Source organism: Phoxinus phoxinus, assembly GCF_949152265.1.
Source record: "Phoxinus phoxinus genome assembly, chromosome: 14".
Taxonomy (NCBI): domain Eukaryota; kingdom Metazoa; phylum Chordata; class Actinopteri; order Cypriniformes; family Leuciscidae; genus Phoxinus; species Phoxinus phoxinus.
Genome location: NC_136889.1, coordinates 4998792 through 5021888, shown reverse-complemented (window position 1 = coordinate 5021888; position 23097 = coordinate 4998792). Strand labels below are relative to the sequence as shown.

The 23097-nt window shown below is 38.0% G+C and overlaps 1 protein-coding gene across 3 annotated transcripts; it reads right to left on the bottom strand.

Moving 5' to 3' along the window:
* Window positions 1-3771: 3771 nt before the first annotated feature.
* Window positions 3772-21619, bottom strand: zfand3 (zinc finger, AN1-type domain 3). Of its 3 annotated transcripts, XR_013800301.1 has the most exons (7): window positions 20974-21316; window positions 12118-12158; window positions 11851-12030; window positions 11369-11434; window positions 8466-8633; window positions 7549-7666; window positions 3772-5192 (listed from the first exon to the last, which is right to left on the bottom strand). XR_013800301.1 is itself a non-coding variant. In XM_079635969.1 (6 exons), exons 1-6 carry the CDS (start codon window positions 21042-21044, stop codon window positions 5038-5040), a joined length of 681 nt encoding a protein of 226 aa, XP_079492095.1. In that variant the 5' UTR covers window positions 21045-21619; the 3' UTR covers window positions 3772-5037. The 3 variants fall into 3 exon arrangements, 2 of the variants coding, with proteins under 2 accessions (XP_079492095.1, XP_079492096.1); XM_079635969.1 differs by lacking the exon at window positions 7549-7666 and having other exon boundaries at window positions 20974-21619; XM_079635970.1 differs by lacking the exon at window positions 7549-7666 and having other exon boundaries at window positions 20953-21339.
* Window positions 21620-23097: the final 1478 nt, after the last annotated feature.

Below are 23097 nucleotides of genomic sequence, written 5' to 3'. Positions count from 1 at the left end.
GTGGCTCCATGTAAATTTTCAGTGCTGAAAAACCAAATGTGGTTCACTTTGCATACTTTTTTCTTTTAAAGAGGAATATCTGAAGAACAAATTGACACAGAATGACTATTTGTGGCATATACAATTATATAGCCCACTACTGCATAGGCTACTGCACTATACACTGAATACTATACATAGGCTACTGTTATTTCAAATAAAACAGTAGTTGACCACAAGATGTAAGCATAATGCATTTGCAATGCTAAGCATTTTAAGAGGTAGGGTCACCGTGACTTTGCCAAGACAGACACATTCCTGGAGCAACATGTCTGATCAACTCCAGGAAGATGTCTTAGTCTACATACACTACTGTTAAAATCATAGATCAAGTGTCAGGAATGGAAAGAAATGCATGCAAAGAGCAGAAGATTAAGAGAGATATGAGAGAGGTCACTGTCGACACTAAAAGCTCAAGATTGATTGGTCATTTAAGACTCGGACTGAACAAAGTGTGCATTAACAAGAGATGTAATTTCAACTGGATTCTCAGAGATAATGAACGCAAATCACATTAGACACCCCTGCAGTCTTTCTTCTGTCATCCTCCACCAGATATCTGACTAATATAACAGTAAATAAGAACATCCACTGCTGGCCATCTTAATTAGATTATAAAAAAATCCTCATACACACATGGACCCTTACAAACGCACACACACACTCACTCCATTAATCCAGTGGTAATTTGCTTTCACTTGCTATCAGCCAGAACAAATCGTCCTGTCTCAGAAAAACATTTGCAAGAAGTGCGAGAGAAACATGAGGCTAATTGGGAGAACAGCATTAGGACGCAGCAGGACGCCTGTTACCGGACGCTGTGGATAAATCTGTGGATTACACCCGCATGGCCCGTCAGAGGATCAGGGTTTGAGTGGATTACAACCGCGGCCCTCAAATCCGCCTCAGCACTACAATATCCCATCAAGATAAAGAGACAAGAGGGTCTGAGATGGAGATTTAGGGGCTGTGTGTGTGTGTGTGTGTGTGTGTGTGTGTGTGTGTGTGTGTGTGTGTGTGTGTGTGTGTGTGTGTGTGTGTGTGTGTGTGTGTGTGTGTGTGTGTGTGTGTTAAAAGGATGTATTTCTGGACAATGGCACTACAAACATGTCATAAAACTGCTCTGGTCAAGATCGAATGCTTGAACTTTATTCATTAAAAGTTATAACTTCATTATTTACTTAGAGGCAAGAAAATTAACTGGATGGAAAGCGCTAAAGTCATTGCTCAGTGAGGGATTGACAGCTGTTTTACATGAGGTTGTCCAACTTGAAATTCCTTTATTTTCTTGAAATGATGAATCAAACTGACTTTTGTCATTTTATCCAACAGGATTTGAGACAAACCAACTTATACCACAAAACACCACAGCGATCCGTCAAATCCCAACACTAATACTCACTAATGTTTGTGCTGTTGATTTCATGACGGCCCTCCAAAATGATGTCACTTCCTGGAGGATGATGTCATTAAGGAAGTGGCTGTTGTTAGTGCAAAAAAAAAAAAAAAACAGGATGGAAAGAAAATGTTTTGTTTTGAAAATTTTGATTACGGAAAGTAAAAATGAAGAGATACCTGGAGTTTTACATGTTAAAAGTTAACAATCAGTATGAAAATTATGTATTAAAAAAAAAGTTTTAAAATGTTAATAATCAGTACAAAAATAGCAATAACTGCTCATAGCAAAGAAGTTAAATTATTTAAAATTCACCCCATACAGGCCTACAATTTATTATGATTGAAAAAAAAAACACTAAGATTTCCATTTACACAATTTTTGATGTTCAATATTTATGTTATAATACTGTTTTGTAGAACAACCCAATTACACGGAGTACAAGCCCTTTAATTGTTTATTCGATACATGCTGAGCTGCACAGTATGTATTGTCTTTTTTTTTATGTTTCAGCACAATAAGCCACATATTTATCAAAGATCTGTGTTTATGAGGAATATGTATTGATTGATCTGGCCATCTGCCTTCAGAGCGGCTGCCAGTGCTGCAGTGTTGGATCAGTAACACACCGGCTGGCAGCACTGCATCTGAAGGTGTTATTTCATTAGAGATTCTCTCTTTGCTGACACAGATCTGCGAGACTGATGTCTGAGAAGATTGAACACTCATCATCCACTTACCTTACATTGAAACACACACAACTGACAACTGTTAGCTACTTTCCATGAATAGGGTACATAGGCCTACATACATGTGTGTGTGTATATATATATATATATATATATATATATATACAAAGAAATTGCAACATATTGACTTATTTTTTACAGTGTGTGTGTGTATATACACCCACAATACACAACCCTGATGTTATTTTTATATATAAATGAACATTTTTAATGAGAAAATGTATTTAAATAAACAATGTTGCTTTTAACATATTATATCAACAGTCACATTGCATGTAATTAATTATATTCAGTGCAAACAGACATTAAGCATTTAAAAATAGAAGTGTTTCATACTAGATAGGGGTTTTATTTTATTATTAGATAACCGTTCTTTGAATATCTATTGTCTCACAATAAAAAAACATCAGTGGACACTACTAAAATGCACCATATTCATGAAAAGTACACTTTTTTACATGCCATCATATTTAGCTAATGGCAATGAAATGTTGTCTGTCTGAAATAAATGCAAAAACACCAAGTAATTGTCTGACTTGGCAAAAGTCTTTGGTTTCAGACACGGCCATCATCGGTTGAGTTCACAGCTTGACATGAAGCGTCCAGACCACCGTGGTTATCCAGGTTCAGAGCTTCTCAACCCCAGGTTACACAGCACTGACCTCAAACACCAGCGCTTTATGAACGCCCGCCGTCAGACCCGTATTCGTGCGGCTCGTGATGCAGGTCGTGATGAAACTGGGTCACAGGTGTTCATTCCATCCAGGGGAATTCACGAAGCCATTCCTCTAGCCTGCTCATTTGTGTCGGTCCTGCTTACAGCTTTTACAGCTAACCTATTTGTCTAAGAAATACACATTTGGCTTATGCTGGTTGACAATTTTTCTTTTTAACCACATTTAAAAAATGAGACTTAACGTCGAGTTTGCTCCAATTTAAGCTGTTTACTCTCTGGACCTGCATGACCAAACTCTGTTATTTCATGTTCTAGTATCGCTTGCATATAAAATGTCTTCAGTACTGCACACATACAACTTAACTTATTTAATATGGCTAACATCTTTATTGAAGAAGAAAGTTGGTTTGCCCAGTTGCCATGTTCATAAGTGTGGGGTCAGTATAAGATCTGAAAGAAATTAATACACATTAGACTGCTCAAAAGTGACAGTAACAAAATGTACAATGTTACCACTAAAATATGAAGCAGTTTTCAACATTAATAATAAGAAATGTTTCTTAAGCAGCAAATCAGCATATTAGAACGATTTCTTAAGAATCATGTGACACGATGCTGATATAAATCACATTTTAAAATATATTACAATAGAAAAGGGTTATTTTAAACTAATATTAACATTTTTACTGTATCAAAGAAATGCAAATTTGATGAGAATAAAACACTTAATCTTTGTAAAATCATACAAATCTTTTTGATCCCAAACTTTTGAATGGTATATTACTACATTTATGAATTGTTCTTTGTATATTTCAGTGTTCAGCTGTTTATGTCAACGTGTTTTTTGCACAAACTCTGTATTTAAATGAAAATCACTCTTGACATAGTAAAAAAGAAAAGCATGCCACACATCCTCTAATCCAGTTTTATTCTTTTTCAGCAAAAGAGGAAAGGGAAAAAAAGGAAAACAAGAAAACAAAAGAAAGGCTACAGAATTTTTTCTTATCCATATCTTCGCTTTTTGTATGCTTTTTTAAATGTTAACCTAAAAAGGGCAAAGTAATGCAGCTCTATGCTTAGAGTGAGAGTTAACCAGAAACACAAAGGAGGTTAAATAAGGATTTTTCTTAAGATACACAATATTCATCTCTTATCTTCAGTTGTCCATGTCGACATCAACAGAAAACCAGTCAAAGTAATAATAATAAAAAAAATCAAATAAAACAAAAGCGCCGGTAAATTGAGACTCCGCCTTCCTCGTTCCCACCAGAGTTGAACACATCCCTCCATAATGCCATGTATGGGAGGGAAGGAAAGAAAGCAAAAGAGAGAGAGAATCAAGAGAATATAGAAAGAAAGGTTAGCATGAGCAGGCAGGAGAAAGAACAGGAAACTAGTGAGAATGATGGAGGAAAGAGAGAGAAAGCGAGAAACAAGGGCAAAAAAAAAAAAGCCACCGAGATCTTCAGCTGCTTTTAAAGAGGCAGAGTGTATGATGCAAGGGCTGATGGGAGTTGTACGAGGTTACAGAGTGTGTTTATTCAGACCTGAACGAACTACAGTTCTCAGATGAGCTGTGGGCGGCCCTTTCCCAACTGAACCCAAACCGAAGGGTACCGTTTTGATTGCACCGAACGGTGTAAGTGCATATGTGTGAGTGAGTGTACGCGAGTAAAACGGGCACGGCTCTGACGCGGATCGACCGAGAGAATCGACTCGAGTCGCGGCAGAGCCGGGCTTTTTTCCGGGACGGAGTGACTCGTGTGATCCAGGTCACCCCCCGTTCCCTCGGTCAGCGTCTGTCCGTGTGATGGAGAAGAAGTTCCCAGAGGTCTCGATCGATCGATGCGTTTCCCCTGGAGTCGATCGCAGCCTCTGAGACAAGAGCAGTTCTCCAAAGTACAGGCCGCTTGAAAGCCCAAATTGGTCTGACCTACTGACCTGCATATGCACTGGGTGTGGAAGGGGACTGAAAACAGAACGTTAAGGCTGTGCGGGTCGCCTGTGTGTGATGAGCACAAGGCTACTGAGGGGTCAGAGGTCAGAGGTCAAGCAGGGGTGAGGGGTCCTCTGAGATGTGTTGGAGGAAAAAAGGATGCCACTAACAGGTGAGTGATCGGTGGATGCGTGTGTGTGTGTGTGTGTGCGTGCGTGTGTGTGTGTGCGAGTGTGTGCGTTCAAGAGCACTCTTCTCCGATGCGCTGGCAGGTTCGGCCCACCTTGCGGTCCAGTTTAACCATCTTCAGCACAGCTTCCTCTCGGCCGCGGCCCAGATGGTCAAACATACAGTCGTGTTGCTCCGGCAACCGGTGCAACATGCAGAACACATAGCCTGAGAACGAGAGAGAGAGAGAGAGCACTCACAATGAGATGAAAATGTGTTGTATAACCTGCTCAAGGTTAGTATTAAAAAGCGTTCTAACAGCACGTAACACTAATTTGACGGATTTTAACAGCATGCTTGAGAGTACATCTTGCCACACACATCACAAATGACTCTAAAAAGTCACTATCTACGTCACTGTTAGCCTGCGGAAGTTTCTGCTTTTTAAAATGAATGCCACAGAGATTATACTAATCTCAGATCATTTCTAAGCAAAAGATTTTACTGGTGCTTGCCCATGCAATACATCACTGGCATGAGGAGTGTCGCTGGGGGTTGTTCGGTCCTAGAGAGCCGCTGTCCTGCAGAATTTAGTTCCAACCCTAATCAAACACACCTGAACAAGCTAATCAATGTCTTCAGGATTACTAAGGCTACAGCCAGGTGAGGTTTTTTTCAAACTCTGCAGGACAGCGGCTCTCTAGGACCGAACTTGCCTACCCCTGAACTAGAACAACAAGTAAAAAATAAAAATAAAAAGCCTACTAACAAGTCTCTACGAGATTCTAAAGCTTGATATTGCTGGTCTGTCCTTCAAAGCAATTCTATGGGACTTTTTGTTGTTGTTGGAGTTCTCAATTTACTGTTTAATTGGCATGACACAAATTGTGCATTGAGATTTGATTGAAGGTCAGCTGTGCTAAAAGGTAAATAATATAAAAAAAGCCAAAGTTCACGCTCAATTCAGATTTATTGCTCAGAACCGATTTCTTTTTTATGCTGTTGTTCACATTGTTAAATGTGGCCAATATTAGATTTGAGTATGAACTGGTTGCAGGCCTGAACTGACTGTATGCGCAAAATAACGATAAAAAGACGGCGCGCAACACACTGTCATACGGAAGTAAACACAAGGTTACTGTAGTCAACATTTAAGTGTTCTTTTATAAGGGGATGTGCCACGGAAGACAGCGAATTTGTGCGCGGGCAATGAGGAGGATAAGAAAGAGTGCAACGTTTTCCACGTATAGTTTTCTGCAGTGCCAACTTGCCCTATCCTAAAGCTTGCGCTCAGGTTTCTTATTCAATGCAACTTTATGGGATTGTATTATCAATTTCTCTCCAAATTCAATTGCAGTTTCAATCTGGTTTATTGACATAAATTGTGCATTCAGATTTGTTTGCAGCTAAGCGGTGTTAAAAGCTAAATAATATAGGGTGGGGAAGTAAAAAAAAAAAAAAAAAATGTAATAGTTGCAAACAAACACATAGTAAAATCAATAAAAAGAAAGTATAATAAAACAAAAGAAAATAAAGAAAATGTGTGTACCATGTGGTTACTACTGTTTTATCTAGCACAAAATGAAGTATCATTTATGATTACAGCATAAATGTGCAAAGTTAAAATGCCTAACCCCAAACTGAGAAAAAGCTACACTAGTAAACACTTCTGTTTAAACAAGACGTAGGGAGCGTAAAATTGTGATATCAGGTGATATCAAAGAAACTAGATTTTAGTGGTGCTTGCTTGTGCAAAATTCATCGCCATAATGCTGAGGTAAAAATTACATTTCAGCTTTTAAATCGCTTTTTTGGGGCATAACAAATGGGGTGCATTCATATTTGCTTGCAGCTTAGCCAAAGACTTCAGATATAGAATGACAGTGCACTCATATTACTAAGAATGGGAGAAAGTACAACACGGCGGAATACGTCCCGCCTCCTAAATAAAAGAGCCAATCATGGATTGGTAAAGTCATTGCGTCACTGCAGTCAGCGTTCTGAGATGCGCGTTTCACGACTGCACATGCCATTGGCTGGTCAAGCCTGAAAAATGCAGTTTTATGTCATGATTTGAGCATTTAAAAACAAGATTTTTGAGATCGTAGTTGTCAGATTTCAGTGGTGATTTCAAATATGAAATTAAATCGTAAGCGTGATGAACAGCTTGGTGAAAAATAATACATATAATAATAATAATAAGAAGAAGAAATCTAAAATGAATAGTGCAAAACAATAAGGTAAAATAAAATACTTTTGGTTAGCTAGGTGTTTGCTAAGGTGTTCTGCCGCATAATTTGAGGTATCATTCATGACCGTAGCACACATGCAGAGACCAAGACCAAGCTGAGCGATATCTACGCTAGCAAACACCACTAACTAGACCATGCATAGACCAAACGTAGTTTGACTTCTTAGAGAGTGTGATCTGAGATCATTTCCAAGTAAATAAAAACCAGCTCTGCACACAGAGGATCCATTCCATCTTCAGAGCCTCATTAAGAAGAGAGTCTCGTTAAGGAGTTTAATATATTCATTAATACACATGGTGTTTTTAATGAGTCAGAGATGATTAAAAGCTTACAATGTTTCAATTACGACAGCCACAGAAGAGCTGCACGGGACTACACACACCAGTGCATCATGTAGCGCTATTCAGGGGCGACGCCGCTGAATATTTATTCTAGATGAGTTGTCAGCTTCTGAATTGATTGACGAAAAAGAAAAACAGGGTTGTTCTCACTGACTGCATGCAACCATAAACCCACAGCATAATGTGCTGCCCGATTCATGAAAGATTTGCTCAAATGAAGCGGTTCATTTTAATGAATCATTCGAGTAGATTAGCAAATCAGTCTGAATCGAACACAGGACTTAAACACTTAAATCGACTGGGATTACTCGCTTATACGTTACTGTACATTTAAAAAAGCATCCAGGCAGGTTTCCTAACCCTAGGAAGAAAATGCAGCCGAGTTTTTCAACTGCGGGAGTCCTGCCTGAGACAAATATTATCCCGGCGGGATAATGACTCAGATGCGAGCTGTCACGGGAACAGTCAGATCCATAAGTGTATTAGCAGAGCTGTGGGAATTGTCATTAGACTGATGACTTACAATACCACCTTCAGTTTAACAAAAGACAAAAAAATAACTAGCACAGCCTGATGTTAGCTGTGCAATTATGTTTAAACGCTCACTTTATTTCCTTACCTACAGTTAGCATCTGAAATTTAAATGACCGAGGGGGGTTAAATATACTTTAGTTCTGTAGGGATCTAAAAGTTCTCGCTGAAATTGCAAACAGTCAGGTGAGGAATGAACAGGCCCACACAGAATTGGAAAAGCCATCAGATACGCAGTCAGAACAAGTGACGTGATGTGACAAAACTAGAAAACTTTCGTTATCATCAACAAAGCTGTCGAGACTTGACGCATGCGGGTCAGGAAACGTTCTAGTTTTATCACATCGCCTCGCAGATTACACGGCGGCCATACTAACCACAGCGACAGGACCCCAGCTCCTGTTGTACGAGCTCCAGTTTGGTTTGGCAGCGATGGCACCGCCGACGGTTCTTCTGCTTGGGAACTCGTGGAGAATCTTCAGAACATGAGGCTTCTCCCACACGAACACGCTTCTCCGGGGACGACTCGCTCTCTGAACCTGAGGCTGAACACACAAACAAGAACTCTTAAATTGTAACTGCATCACTATCTAGTGCGAGTTGAACAGCGCTATATAACACACTGGAGAGCACAAAGAGCTTCAGCAAGTGTTCGACTTAACATGCATCTCATTATTAAACGGGGGAAAAGGCAGTTGGCATGGTTTATGATGGATTGAAGGTTAAACCATTCAGAACATCATAGTAACAACCTGGTAAGGGGACATCCTTTAAACCTCAAATCTCTCTTTAAACTGCCCAAATATTTAAACTACATTCAGTGTGCATGTACTTTGTATATTTGGGCAGTCTGAAGAAAGATTTGAGGTTTAAGGAATGTAGGCCTTACTAGGTTGTTACTATAGTATTCTGAAGGCTAGACGGGTGTTGCCACACTATGACCTCTTAGAAGTACATAAGTACATGTATAGTTATTCTTCATAATTAGAATCAAGAATAAGAAACAACAGGACAAATTTTTAAGAAATATATACATACAGTAAGACACCAATGAAATAAACAGTGCATTATTAAACAGTTTTTGAGGTACAGTAAATGGTATGTTGAGTATGTTGTAAATGGTATGAGGTATGTTGAGTCTGACTGTGGGGGATATTGTAATAGAACAGGTTACAGAGGTAAAGCTACTCGGTGTGACTGTTGACAGCTTGTTAAATTGGAATAGTCATATAAATCAAATATTATTGAAAATGGGCAGGAGTCTGGCAGTTGTTAAGCATTGTAGAAAATTTATTCCAAATCGAGTGATGAAAATATTAGTAGAATCATTAGTTTTATCACATTTGGATTATTGTTCAATTATTTGGTCAAGTACAACTGAAATGAATTTAAGAAAATTGCAAGTTGCTCAAAATAAAGCAGCTCGGGTAGTTTTAAGTTGCCCTTTCAGGACTAGTGTTAGAGACTTGAATACTAGGTTAGTTTGGCTACGTGTAAAAAGTAGGATTAATTATTGTATTGTTAACTTTGTTAGAAAAATTATTGTTACAAAAATGCCAGAAATACTATACAGCAGACTGTCTTGTTTTAGTGCTGTGCATCAATATTCCACTCGTTAGTCAACAGAGAGTCGCTTTTTGTTACCTCCGTGTCGAACTAACCTTATACAAAGGACGGTGCTGTATAGAGCAATGGTGGCATGGAATTCTCTTCCGCAGTTTTTGATTTTGGGAATGAATGCAATGAATTTTCGTAAAAGATTAAGACTTTATTTATTTACATTTGAATAGTTGTTGTTATTTATATGTGTTGCTTTTTTGATATGAATGGTTGAAAAGAGGATAAACATTGTGAAAATTATTATTAGTAGTAGTATTGCTGTAACTGTGTATTGTGATAATGAATAATGTAGAGCTGTTGTTTTATTGTTTTTTTATTTATTATTATTATTTAGTACGTTGTTGTATTGTTATGTATGAATGTGTACACTCCATTTTTTTTCTACATAATGTATGGTTTTATGTTATAAGAATATTTTTTTTTGTGTTGAAGTCTATAGACCCCAGGAAGAATAGCTACTGCTTTTGCAGCAGCTAATGGGGATCTTAATAAACTAAACTAAACTAAACTAAATCTATTTAATAGTAGGATTCAAGTAAAAAAAATACAGATATTGAATAATTAGATAAGATAAAATAAAACACTGCACAGTCTGAATTTGTATGAATTTAATATATACTAATTTCTTATTAAAGCTACAGTCAAAGCTATTTAGTCAAGAGCACTGAGTGATTTTCTCTTTTTCTTTTGTTGTGTGATTAGCATTAATGACAGACAGCAGCAGGTTTATTAGGGTGCTGTCACTTTAAGAACTAACGTGTGGATCTAATATACTGACACGTCCGATTTCCAACTGTTTACATTCACTTTATACATAACCAACTGTGTTTATGAGAAGGCAGACATTTTGACAATTTGTTTTATGATCACATGCGGTTTAAAGAAGCAGATTTTTGTGTCAGTCTGTGTGAGTACAGAGTTCTTTGTTTAAGGCATATTGCACTCAATAAATCTTTTTAATATTATACATTTCCCGCACTTTGTTGTCTCATTCATGTATGTTTCTTTATTGCCCTAACGTGTCAATAACTTTAGACAGTCCACATATATTTACATACTGCAATATAAACTATATACCAAAATCTCTATCCACTGGCACTTTAATATTGTCGCTAAAATTTCACCATCCATACCGCCAGCCCTAAGCAGTTATATCATGGCGCCCCTGAGGAGGGACTTCAGAGTCGGCAGAAAGTTTGCAAGTACTCTAGACAGAAGTATGGCTTGACCAAAGCTTGAACTCCATTGATTTAGCTCTCTCTGACCTTGGTTAGTCAGTTTAAACCAGAGCTTCCTGTGCTTTCAGAGCTTTGAAACTCTTCTTTTTGTGGATAGAGAGGTGGAAATGAATGTGTAAGGTAGGTAACGGGTGGGAGAAAATATACATTAATGCACCACATTTCTGCATCGATTCACGAAAAATAATAATTGGATATTTAAATTAAGTTCACTAAAAAGATGTTGCAACAAAACATTAGAGATAAAGATACGTTTTGTGGAATATGTAACACCTGATTACCTTCAAGCAGCTGCTTTGAGACTTTCAAACCACATTTGAACGCTGCTTTACATTAACAGCTCAGTTCCAAAGTGGTGTGATGTGCTAGACTATTAAAAGCTGCCAGACACACACAAGCACAAGAGCAGTGGTGAGGTGTACCTGAGTCGCAGGGTCGTTTTGTAGGAGTGGATAGCGTGCCGCGAGCTGTGTCTGTACTGGAGACTTCTGGGAGAGAGAGAGAAAGAATGATATAAGATTTAGATTTATGCATTTGGCAGATACATTTATCCGAAGTGACTTGCATTGCATTTATCGGTTCATGCATTCCCTGGGGATCAAACACATGACCTTGACGTTGCTATTTAGGAGTGTTCTTCGCAGCAAACCCACCATTTGAGAACCACTAGTATAGATCTCTAACGATTCAGACTTTCTGGTTGTCTTCAACTCAGATTTCACATTACCAAAACAAACATTATAAATGTGTCCGTTAATCTTTTTCATCCCCAATATTCAGCGGTGTATCATTCTCCATGACTGCTGTGGAATATTAAAATGATTAAGGCCCATCCGAGACTAGATGCGATGAAATATCATCTAAGTTATTACAGGTAAAACAGAAAACATTCGTGTGTCCTCACCGTCCTGTGCAGGAAGAGGCGTGGCTTCTGTCGAGGGCTCCTCAGAGCTGGCTGGCTTGGAGGACAGGGTTTGGCTACTGCTGCTGCTCGTCTCATTGCAGAAGACTGCTGATTGGCTATTGCTGGAGCTGGGGGCGGGCTCTGGAGTGCAGTCCTCGTCTGGCTGTTTTTTCTGTATGTCTAATGGAGAGAACAGAGAGAATGTGAGTCTCTCAAACACAGATTAGACATAATGATTATATAGACCACGTACTAGAAGTAACTTACCAGCAAAACATTTGGAGCAAAGGTTCATGGTTTTGCTGGACCTGGAGAGAGAAAAGGACAAAGGAGATAATCTCTTAAATATCTTTATAGAGGAAGAGCACATCTCTATTGTGATGACCATCACAACACCAAGATATAAGTAGTTGAAACCAACACAAGCGAAATTTCACGATTCTTGATACAGATTTCAATACGACAGCAAAATCAAACGCTCTTTATTGAAAACCTAAAAATATCCATTAATAAATTAATTCAATAAAAAAAATTACATGTAAACCTAGTTTTAAAATATCTAATAATTTGTTTAATTAAATAGTTTTTTGCTAAATTATTCAAGTAAATAATAAATAAACAAATATAAATTAAAAAGGTTACCACCAAACTTTTATTCAATGCATTTCCTCCGTGACCTTTCCAGTTGTTTATGAATACTGGGTAAAAATGTTTAGGAATTAATTTAATTCAGAAATATTCGCTAATGAATCACTGAGACTTTGTGAACCAGTTAAATTGACTCAAATAGTATTTTAAATTAACTCAAATAGTATTTTATAATACTGCAGATGCCTACATGTGCAAGACACAAGCTATTATTAGAGCAATCGGCGGTTTACACTTGTACGTGGTCATCATGTGAAGTGTTTTCAGTTGTGTAGTGTGGACAGAGATCTTTTCTAATATGCAATGGACACGCCAGTATGGACGAGGATCGTTTTCATTTTAAAGCGCCGTGTTAAAACAAAAACGCACTAGTGTGGACATAGCCTCAGACACAGCCTCAGACACCTCTTCAGTGGAGAGCTCCTCAATGTTCTTTACCTGCAGGCTGAGGGCGGTGACATATCAAACACTATTTACACAAACACAACAAACATCCATTGCACTCCCTGCGTGCGACTCGAAACTCCCTCTCAGGATGTCAGAGGTTAGCAATAAAAACAACATCAACAGACCTTCTTCGGCACAATCAAGCGCAATCATAATCAGCAGCCAATCAAGGAGGCGGAAGGAAGCATGCGGAGAGAGCAGGGCATTGTAGGTAGGCATAATGCATATTAAGAAGATGAGCACATTTGAGTGTAGAAGAGCACATCACCACATGAACACCTCAATGGGGTGGCTGTGTGTGCATGAGCAATAAAAAGGTCGGAAAGGTGTTACTGACTGAATAACGTATGATATGACGGTTGTCGTTGAGATAAGCTGAAGAAACAGTTAAACCTGTTGATCCAGAGGACACAGTGCCTCCTGAGCACGATAGGCTGATCAATGCTATAGTGCCCGCTTATTATAATCGATCCGCAAATCGGCCTGAAATGGATCACACTGGTGGAAAAAAATAATCTAGTTGCAGACTAAAAAAAAATGTGCAGCACTAGGGATGAAACGAGTTACGAATGAATAACCAGTTTGATAAACCACGATTAAAAGTCCAAACAGTTAGTATTACAGAAGCTGCAGAATAGCAGATATATACCGCTACGAACAAATACCACAGTCATATCGAGATTTGTCATGCCTGAAATGCAATTGTATACAAATCAGTTGTTTTATTTTAACCTTTAATATTATAGTAATGTACCAGCTGACTGGATTCCCTGTTGAGTTTAGTAGTTGAGAGATTTTTTTCCCTGAGAATAATGAACATGTAGGCTACTCAACATGACATATATCCAAATGAATCGAATTGAATCTATATTGGAATCGCAAGCTTATGAGCAGAAATCTAATCGTGAAATTTATGTCAATGCCCAGCCCTAATAAAAACAGTACCAGTCATTGTAAAAGTTGGCCTAATGATAACTTCTGAGGATGACAGAAAACCTGAAGGAGATTGGTCTATTCAGAAGGCTCCATGTTAACTAACAAGACATTTTCAAAAGCGGTTTTCCTAGTTTTATTTATTAGTTAGAAAGGGTTTAACTCAATATTGTAACTTTTTGCAAAAGCTGAATAATCGATCAAATCTGACCGATTATTTGGGGAAATAATCAATTATTAGTCTATTAATCTGTGAAATAATCAAGTATTCGATTAATCGTTCAAATAATCATTAGATCAGGGGTCACCAAACTCGGTCCTGGAGGGCCGCTGTCCTGCAGAGTTTAGCTCCAACCCCAATTAAACACACCTGAACCAGCTAATCAGGGTCTCACTAGGCATACTAGAAACTTTCAGGCAGGTGTGTTGGAACTGGTTTGAGCTAAACTCTGCAAGACAGCGGCCCTCCAGGACCGAGTTTGGTGACCCCTGCGTTAGATGAATCATTTATCAAAATAATCATTTGTTGCAGCCCTAGTTGGAAAATATATATTCAGCATTTCACTGTGCAGCAGGATAAACTTTTACATATTTTCAGAGAGTGCAACGGTGAGTTTGTGTGTGTGCGAATATGAGTGCATGGTCTTTCTCGGTCACATGATTCCAAGCTAATCAAGCCGGCCTCTCTCTGGATTAATCTGACATCTCCTGTTAAATGTCATCTGCAATTACTGCTTATGAAAAGAGGCAACAGCCCAATCAAGACTCCAGCGCGCACACACCTCAGCCCACCTTCTGAAGAGACACTGTGTGTGCGACACATTCAACAACCTGAGGAACACAAATCGCATCACACCATTAATCAAACCATTTTACTAAATAACCACAATAACACTGAATCTAATTTGTAGATGTGATTGATGCAGCGCTTCCTACATAATGAACCCACCTGCCAATAACTGGATCTAACTTAATTAAAATAAAACTTGTTTCAAAAGCAGCAAATGTGTATACATCTTTAAAAGGTTATGTAATTTTCTGCAAACACTCAGCAAAATCTGAGTTTCTTTCAAAAGCAATTCAAACCAATAATTTTGGAGTCATTTTGACTGATTCACTAAAATCACTAGGTTTATTTTGTATTATTTCATCGTACCTAGTCTTTTCTCATCACATTCAACAAATAGTGTTTCGAAGACAAGCATGAATTGGATTGCTCATATTTGGGGTTAGAAACTTAAAACCCCAAATATTAATCTATTAAATTGACTAAACAGAGTGTTTCTGAAAGACCAATTGAAAACAAGAGAGTCTCTTATCTGTCTGACTAACAATTCCATTTGTATTTATGCAAAAAATCTGTTTCACTAAAACAGGACACGTCAGAAACAGAGCTTCTCATCACCAACATGAAGTCCTACCTAAAATAATAATAATTGAACACATACAGAAATAAACAAATCACTATGTGTGTAAAGTCAACATCTACAGCGGATTGGCAGACAACAGGAATGTTGCATGTTTTAAAAGGTAGGTGCTGTTCAAGGTTTCCTACACTACGGTCTGAAATTACTGAACCTACTTTAGAGGAAATAAAAGCAACATTGAAATGGTGAAGGTTTTCATTGGCAATAATGAGAGTATTCTGTGGGAATCACAGGTGATGGTGCATCCAAACACAACAGATGATCTCACCATCCACACTCATTCCGGACCCACACCAGGACCCAAAAGATAATGCATGCTTGAAAATTCGAAGGCTGACATGCTAACAGGTGTTCAAATGTAAGATGCCAGATGGAAGTATGGAAATCGAATGAAAAATGAAATGCTACAGCTGCCCTTCACACTTCAGCCCCTCTGAACTGCGTCACCCTCTATCTACACAAACAGAGAAGTGTCTTCTTTGGAAACAGAGCAAACATCATACAATTAGGACAATCATAAAAATTGTGCCAGCTAGTAGCAATTTTGCTATATCTTTTAAACCACTTATTTATTGTGAATAATCTGATCTTTTGGTTTGCATCCGTAAAGCTCAGAAATCAAGCAATATTCTAAGTTTTTAATTCACTAGATTATCCAAAAATAGGCATAGTTATTTAATATACACTGTTTTTTTAAACTGTTTTTTGTTATAAAAAATAACTATACTATGACAAAATTACATCTTGATAGACTAGAATTTACTAGAGGATACTAATGATACTAGAATTTCTGAAGCAAAAGATGAACTCCATATAAAAGTTAACCACATTTTCAGATAATAATCAACTGCACTACACACACACGCCAAGTTTACTCGCATGACTTTCCATCAGATAGGCTACTTCCTAGCCGTTGGTCTAATCTTGACATGTTAGTGAAGATGTAGGTGTGCACAATTTGTCTTGACTGGTTATCAAAACAGAGCAGCGTTTGCTTGTGTCATTCAACACCAGTTAGGCAGGTTGAGGGAAGAACCACTCACGGTTTGATAGGGCTTTTAAACATGAAACAGGTTAGCCGAAACCTTTTCCTCAAGTATCGGTTTGCTAGGATTTATGTTCTGCCCAATCAAAATATCTACCTTACAAGCATGCATAGTTTAACGCATGCTAGGTATAACAAATATGCTTAATTTCAGATTTTGATCTGTGAGACCTGTTTTTAGTGACATTACAACCCATCATCAGTAACTATAATTTGGTCCACATTAATCCATTCAAACTACAATCAGAGTCAGACAAAAAAAAGTTTCAGTTTAACACTAAATATCACAAGAATTCGGTTTACTTAGTCATTTATATTATGCACCAATACAACAATAAAGAGTCAAGAATATATCAGAATAGAGATGGGCTGTGGCATGTACAGCCTTCGAGAGTCTGTGACATTTTTGAATGAAGTTTATTGCTTATAAAGGCCAGATATGATGTGCTGTTAACACCCAGTTTCATGTCTAATGTGCATTTTCAATGATATCAACTGTGCCACTTGAATAAAGAGTCCAAAATTAACTATCTACAATCTATTTAGGAGTCTTTCAGCTGCACAAATATGACACATTAAAAGCAGAGAGGATTATGTGATTATGATGAAGATGAAAAGACCAATTTGTAGATGATTCACCACATTTATCCACCACAACACACACCTATGTACACTCACAAAGACTTTAAATTACACCCTGACTTCATTCCAGAACAGGGCTCAACAATAAAGACCGCCCGATCGTCCGGAGCCAGCGTAAAAGAAGCTCGGGACAGTTGACAGAACGCTCACTTGCCCGATGCATCGTCACAAAGGTTTATCATTTGCATGCGTTTTTAAGCCTTTGCCATTTAAATATTAAAACGCAAGAAGACGTGAATGAGAACTCAATTCTGTACTTGCTGTGTGAGTCTAAAAGTGGCTTTCTGAGAGCATGCTTCGGATGTGTGCTGCGTCCACAAGACTAAACAGCTATCGGTCACCAGGACAGTGGATTTGCGTTGGAGTCTATGGGCTCCTCCTGTAGGTAGTGTGAGCTGAGCTTATCATCTGCTCAAGCTCTCTTAGTTATGGACGCTAACGCAGATGTTGTCCGTGATTTCAGCAGGTCTCCAACTTTCTATTTCTTTGATTTGCTTGCCCTTCGTCTCCAACCACTGACGTATTGGCAGCGCTCCCTTCGTCCTCTACTCCCAGAATCAATCTCTTTGATGAGTCCGGATTTTGTATCCTTGTCATTGATATGATCCCCCTATATCTAGGATCTAAAAAACAGGTCTTTGCCTAAAGTGTTTATGAGGCAGCCGGTTCAGAGTCAGAGTCCAGTCCAAGCTCAGATAATGAACCGTTAGAATCATATAAGGAGTCATATTGACACATGACCACATATCAGTTGTGGCAGAGAAGTAGTCGACATTCATAAGCTCGCTTTTTTACATTTTTTTGTACATTTTCGGCATAGCAGTCGCTGAAAAATAGGTTTTGCCCGGCAACCCGGTACTGCTTGTCAATTTTTTTAAGCATTGTCTTGAATGCAAGTTTTTCCACCGTGTTGAATGGAACGATCTCAACTAGATACTGCGTAACAGCGGCTGTAAGGCATTTACCTTGTTAACTGTTACTTTCACGGCTGTATGACAGATTTAGCAAAGGCTTCAGCTACTCCTAACTGTCAGCTGGTACCGGCCTCAGCTGTCCTTTCTGAGTTTGCTCCGCGACTTGATGCTTGCGGGGGCAGCTTCGCTTCGATGGCTGGATGACAGTTAGCCTCAAATTCGATGTATTGCCATGTGTTGAAACCCGAAATGTTCCCAAACTGGCGACGTTACATTAGGTTTTGGGACGAGAGCGCATGCTATTGTTTTAGCCTTATTCAAAATCAACAAAACACCGAATAAACAGTTGGCGGGAAAATGACACTAGTAACACACCTGCATTCATTATTAATTTATTTAACATTCAATGCACAGTGATTAATCGTAAAACAAGCAGGCCATACCTTTGTGGGGGAAAAAAAAGTGAACACTGCGGTTGCAGCGGTTGGATTAATGTCAATAGTGCGGTATTACAATATTGCAGTTGTCACGACAGCCCTACTTGATGCAAACATCCACACAATGATTTGGCTGTGTATTAAACCTTTGAGTACGATCGCAGCAGAACATGCACAGTCTCAGACGTTGAGCCAAAGAAAGCCAGTGTCATAGATATGAAACAGCTGCACAAACTTTTTTCTCAACCTCACAGTATCATTATTTATGTTACAATAATTCAAAATACCACATAAGCACTGGGATGTCATAGTTCGATGATAAACAACGATATCTACAGTTGTGACCAAAATCGATTAAATCACCTTTCGAAAGTAACTTGACAATTTAAGTAAAGATTGTATCAATTACATCTTTATACAAGTAGGTGGCGACATAACCGACTGATAAAAAAATGTATGTGTGATTGAATCATTCATTCAAGAGATTTGTTCAAAAATGCAGATTTATCCAGTAATGAAACAAGTAAAGTCTTTATAAGTGAGTCATTGGATCATTTATTCAAATTTGTATTCAAATTGATTGAATTGACTGGATTCTATTTTAAAAACAAAATTGTGATTCTTAATTTATCCAGAATCAGGCATTTTATGAAGTATTAGGAGGCTGCCCACGGTTGAACGGTTTAAAAAAAACGCCAGTCTTGGCTAGTACACTCATTCGGTAATGTCATATCTGAAAGTAAACAGTTGAGAAAGAAAATGAATAATTTTCATCTAATCATTGCATTAGATCTTAAAGTGACAGCAGCCTAATTTACCTGCTGATATAGGCCTACATTTCAGTGTCGTAACTTTTTTATTACAATACACGGTTATATGGAAATAATAACTACTTTAATTTATCACTTTTTTGGGGGTGGGGCCAATGAAAACTTTGGCAAGGCAAGTACAAATTGAAACCACTTAGCATTAAGCCATGGATTTACAGTCTAATTTACACAAAACAGCAGATTGAGCCTATTTTATAACAGCTTAGTCAACGAGTAATGTGAGAGGGGCTCTGTGATTAAATCAACTGGTACACGAGCCATGAAACATGTAATTACTGGTGTATCATCAGCATTTGATCCAAACCATCACTTATTATTTTACTTATTATCCAACTATTTATCCAGCCTATATTTTATTTTAATTTTTGTTTGTTTGTTTGATGGCTAACAAATACAAGATAACAGAAAAATAACCCGTTAGAGGTCACTCTTGGTCTTGCCCAGATCTGGTGCATTTGTTTGGAGAACAGACAACATGGAGTGTCAAATGACTGCACCTGTGAGCCTGACACATGCTTGAAGAGGAGCCCTGATTGATGTGTCACTCAAGCAAAAGTCTATCTATCATTATCCTTTGATTCGGCTATATGAAGACACTAGCTGTGTCTCAATACCTAGGGAGGTGTCTACCTAGACAGAATTTCAAGACATCAGAGGTGTGTACCAAATGATCAACCAGCTGTCTAGGTAGGCTACTCACTAGGTTTTGACTTGGGCCTACCGCACACATTATGTCCCCAATGCTTCCAAAATCTGCTGTAAGCACCCACAATGCCAGCATCTACAAAACAAACTAGGTTTTGAGAAGAAGAAAAAAAGTTAAAAATGTTGTCTATGACAGGGGATTCGATAAAAATAAGATCTAACTAACTAAATGTTCAAATAAATTCATTAAAATACAAAAATCTATTGAAATAAACGGATTTAAATGTACGGTACTACATCCAACAGTACAGTATTGTTTTAGAGAGTTTAACCGTTTAAAATTGGGACCTTTTCCATGAAATATAGAGCTACCTTTTACATTTTAGACCCTCACAAGACGATGATCAAATTTAAGGGGCCATAGCATCTAAAAGATTGCAAACCCCATGTCTAGGAAAGCCAACACACAATGTTTTGAAATACAGCACAAACACAATGTCCCCTGTGGTGCCCTAAAAAGCTGTGTAAGTAGGCTGCTTAATGTGTTCTGAAATACAGTCCAAAAAATTGTGCCACTTATAATGGCCAAAATGTTTTCTAGGTAGGCAGAACATCAGCTTCTGAATACAGCCAAATGAGTAACGTTAATCATAATGTTGGCTATGTAACGTTACGTTTGGAAATAGAACAAAAAATGATGTCCCCCTTTGATGGCCCAAAAATTCTGCAAACGTATTTGTTCACCAGGTTTTTAAATACAACAGCAACATTATACAATATATAATGTCAAAATATGTTGTCCAGATAAGGTTTTCAAACACAGCCAATGATTGTGATAGAGGACAGTAAGATATAAGTGATCTGTCAGTCCAGCTCACACGGCTCGTTAAAAACCACTGGATCACCCAAGTCTGCTTTTTATTAGCCCTACTGTTTACATGTAATACGTGTTTGATGGAAGTGTGTGTTTTATGCGTGTATTTGAGGAGAAACAGCAGCTGTAGATGTGAAAAACAGGAGTGGTTGTTCCCCACCCCCATCCATCGGCCTACAACAATGAACAACAAACACTCCACATTTCATTCACATTTATCGCCTTAATCCACATCAAATTCGACGCACGGGTACACTCACGTGTAAAATGAATCATCTTACCCCCAAAATCCACAAGGGCAGCGGGGAGGAATACTAGGCGGCTTGCTGCGCTCGCTTCCTGTGTCCCCCATGGCGGCGATGTGAAGGCGGCAGGTTTCTGCAGGAAACACCGGGGATCCAATGGCGGCCTAGTGCTTGTGCGGGAATTCCTCGGCTCGACGTTTGATCAAAAACGCTTTACAACGAAATCCCCGAGCTGAAAATGCAGCGTAAGAACTGAAAGATACAGACACGAGCAGCCGCTACTATAAATTCGAAGTAATTTAGACAAAATTCAAGAAATTAACGGCCGCGTACAGTCCGACGGACCGCACCGGGATTCGAGGCCGATCAGCTGGCGAGTGGAAGATACCAACTCCTAAATAGGGTTTTGTTAATCATGAGTAAAACCATTTAAACACTCAGTTTCCGGTTGTACACAAATTTAAACAAAATATTGTTGTTAAAAAGTGAAATACATAATACGATGTTTAAAGGTTGTCGGTATATCACTAATATCATGTGTTAATAACGTTTTATCGAAACAATGTTCCCCAAAAAGGAAGTGGAACGGTCCAAGCTGTATTCCTTGTTTGTAAAGGGGATTTGAGCTTTAAAGCTGTTTAAGTACAAGACCTGCTGTAGACCCCTGTATAAGATGAGCTGCACATGATGGCCTTGACTACAACACATACATAGGCAGGACGCAAAAAAGTAATTAGAAATATGAAATAACACTACAAATACATGACATTGAATATCGCATTGACAACACACTGGCTCGAGGCCATAGAGTATCATTGGAAGGGGGATTCCAGTGATCGAATTTTATACACAAAGTAAATTATATTATATATTAGCCTTTCAGTAGGGTTAACAAAAATTGCTTTGTGTGTTGAAAATATTCAGGGTTCAAAGCTATTATTGTTTACATGATTTTTATCATGACCTAAAACTAGAAAAGGAAAGTGCATCAATATGTTGTTGCATGCCTGAATGTCTAAAGCTTTTGAGTTGTACGTGCTTACTATATAATAGGCCTACTTCAAGATCTAAAGATCCATCATAGATGAATGGATGGATAAATATGGATTCTGTTCACATAAGTAGGCTACTTAAAACCATTATATATGTATTGTTAAAGAAATTAAAGCCAAATACAAATATACATATGATATGAGCTTGCAAACAAGGAACATGACTAAGTATTATAACTAGAAAATGAAATTTCTTCAAGAAAAAACTTTAAATCTTGCCTGAAACTGAGTGTATGTTTGAATGGTCTGACAGTTGGTCATTCAGTCATTGAAAGTCTATGTAATCTCTGGCTGTACATGAAAATCAAAATCCAAACAATTAGAAAAATAAAGCAAATTGTGACAGAACATGCTGAAGGTCTGCTGATGTAATAGTTTGGTGGATTTAATAGAAAGTTGCAGAATGAGTCAGTCAAAATTTTGGTCTTGGGTTTTGGACTTTTTCCTATATTCATGTATATGAATCATAATTTCAGACTTCTGAAATAAAAATACTGAAAATGCACTGCAAAATAGAGATTTCATGTTTACATTTTTATTATTATAATATTCTAGCAAAGTCAGAGTACATTTTAAACGCACACAAATAGGCCTAATCTATAGGAGAAACTGGAGCTACTTCTTAATAAGCATATATTCTTGATGAGCACAATTTCTTAAGCATGTAAAAAATGACATCATTGCACATGTTGACATTTTATGACAAAATGGCAGTAAGAACACAATTCGTGAAATGGCAAAAATATAAAAAGTAGCATAGTTATATCAAAGAATGTGGCTACAAGAAATTGTAATCAATGATTACAATGAACATAGAAACATGTTTGTTTTTTTGTGACAACATGCCCAAAATGTAGTTAAGTCACCTTTACTTATAGTGCTTTAAATTAATTTCCTTTGTAAAGATCATCAATTCCTAAATTAGTTAATTTAATCTATATGAAGTAGTTCTGCAGAAAACACTGGTGTCATCGTTCAGCTCAGTTCGGTTCTCATCCAATAGTGTCAGTGCAGTCAGATCAATAATATTGTTGAATATTAAGTTTCCCCAACTAAGCAAGCCATGGGTGACGGTGGCAAGAAACCCAAACTCCATCAAGTGACAGAA

Bases quoted from the DNA above. Each gene is read 5' to 3' on its own strand.
- zfand3 (XM_079635969.1), bottom strand. From the start codon at position 21,044: ATGGGGGACACAGGAAGCGAGCGCAGCAAGCCGCCTAGTATTCCTCCC. The intron at 8,634-11,368 runs GTACACCTCACC...TTGTGTGTTCAG, and splicing joins AAAACGACCCTGCGACTCAG to CCTCAGGTTCAGAGAGCGAG. The intron at 5,193-8,465 runs GTTAGTATGGCC...TCTCGTTCTCAG, and splicing joins GCTGGGGTCCTGTCGCTGTG to GCTATGTGTTCTGCATGTTG.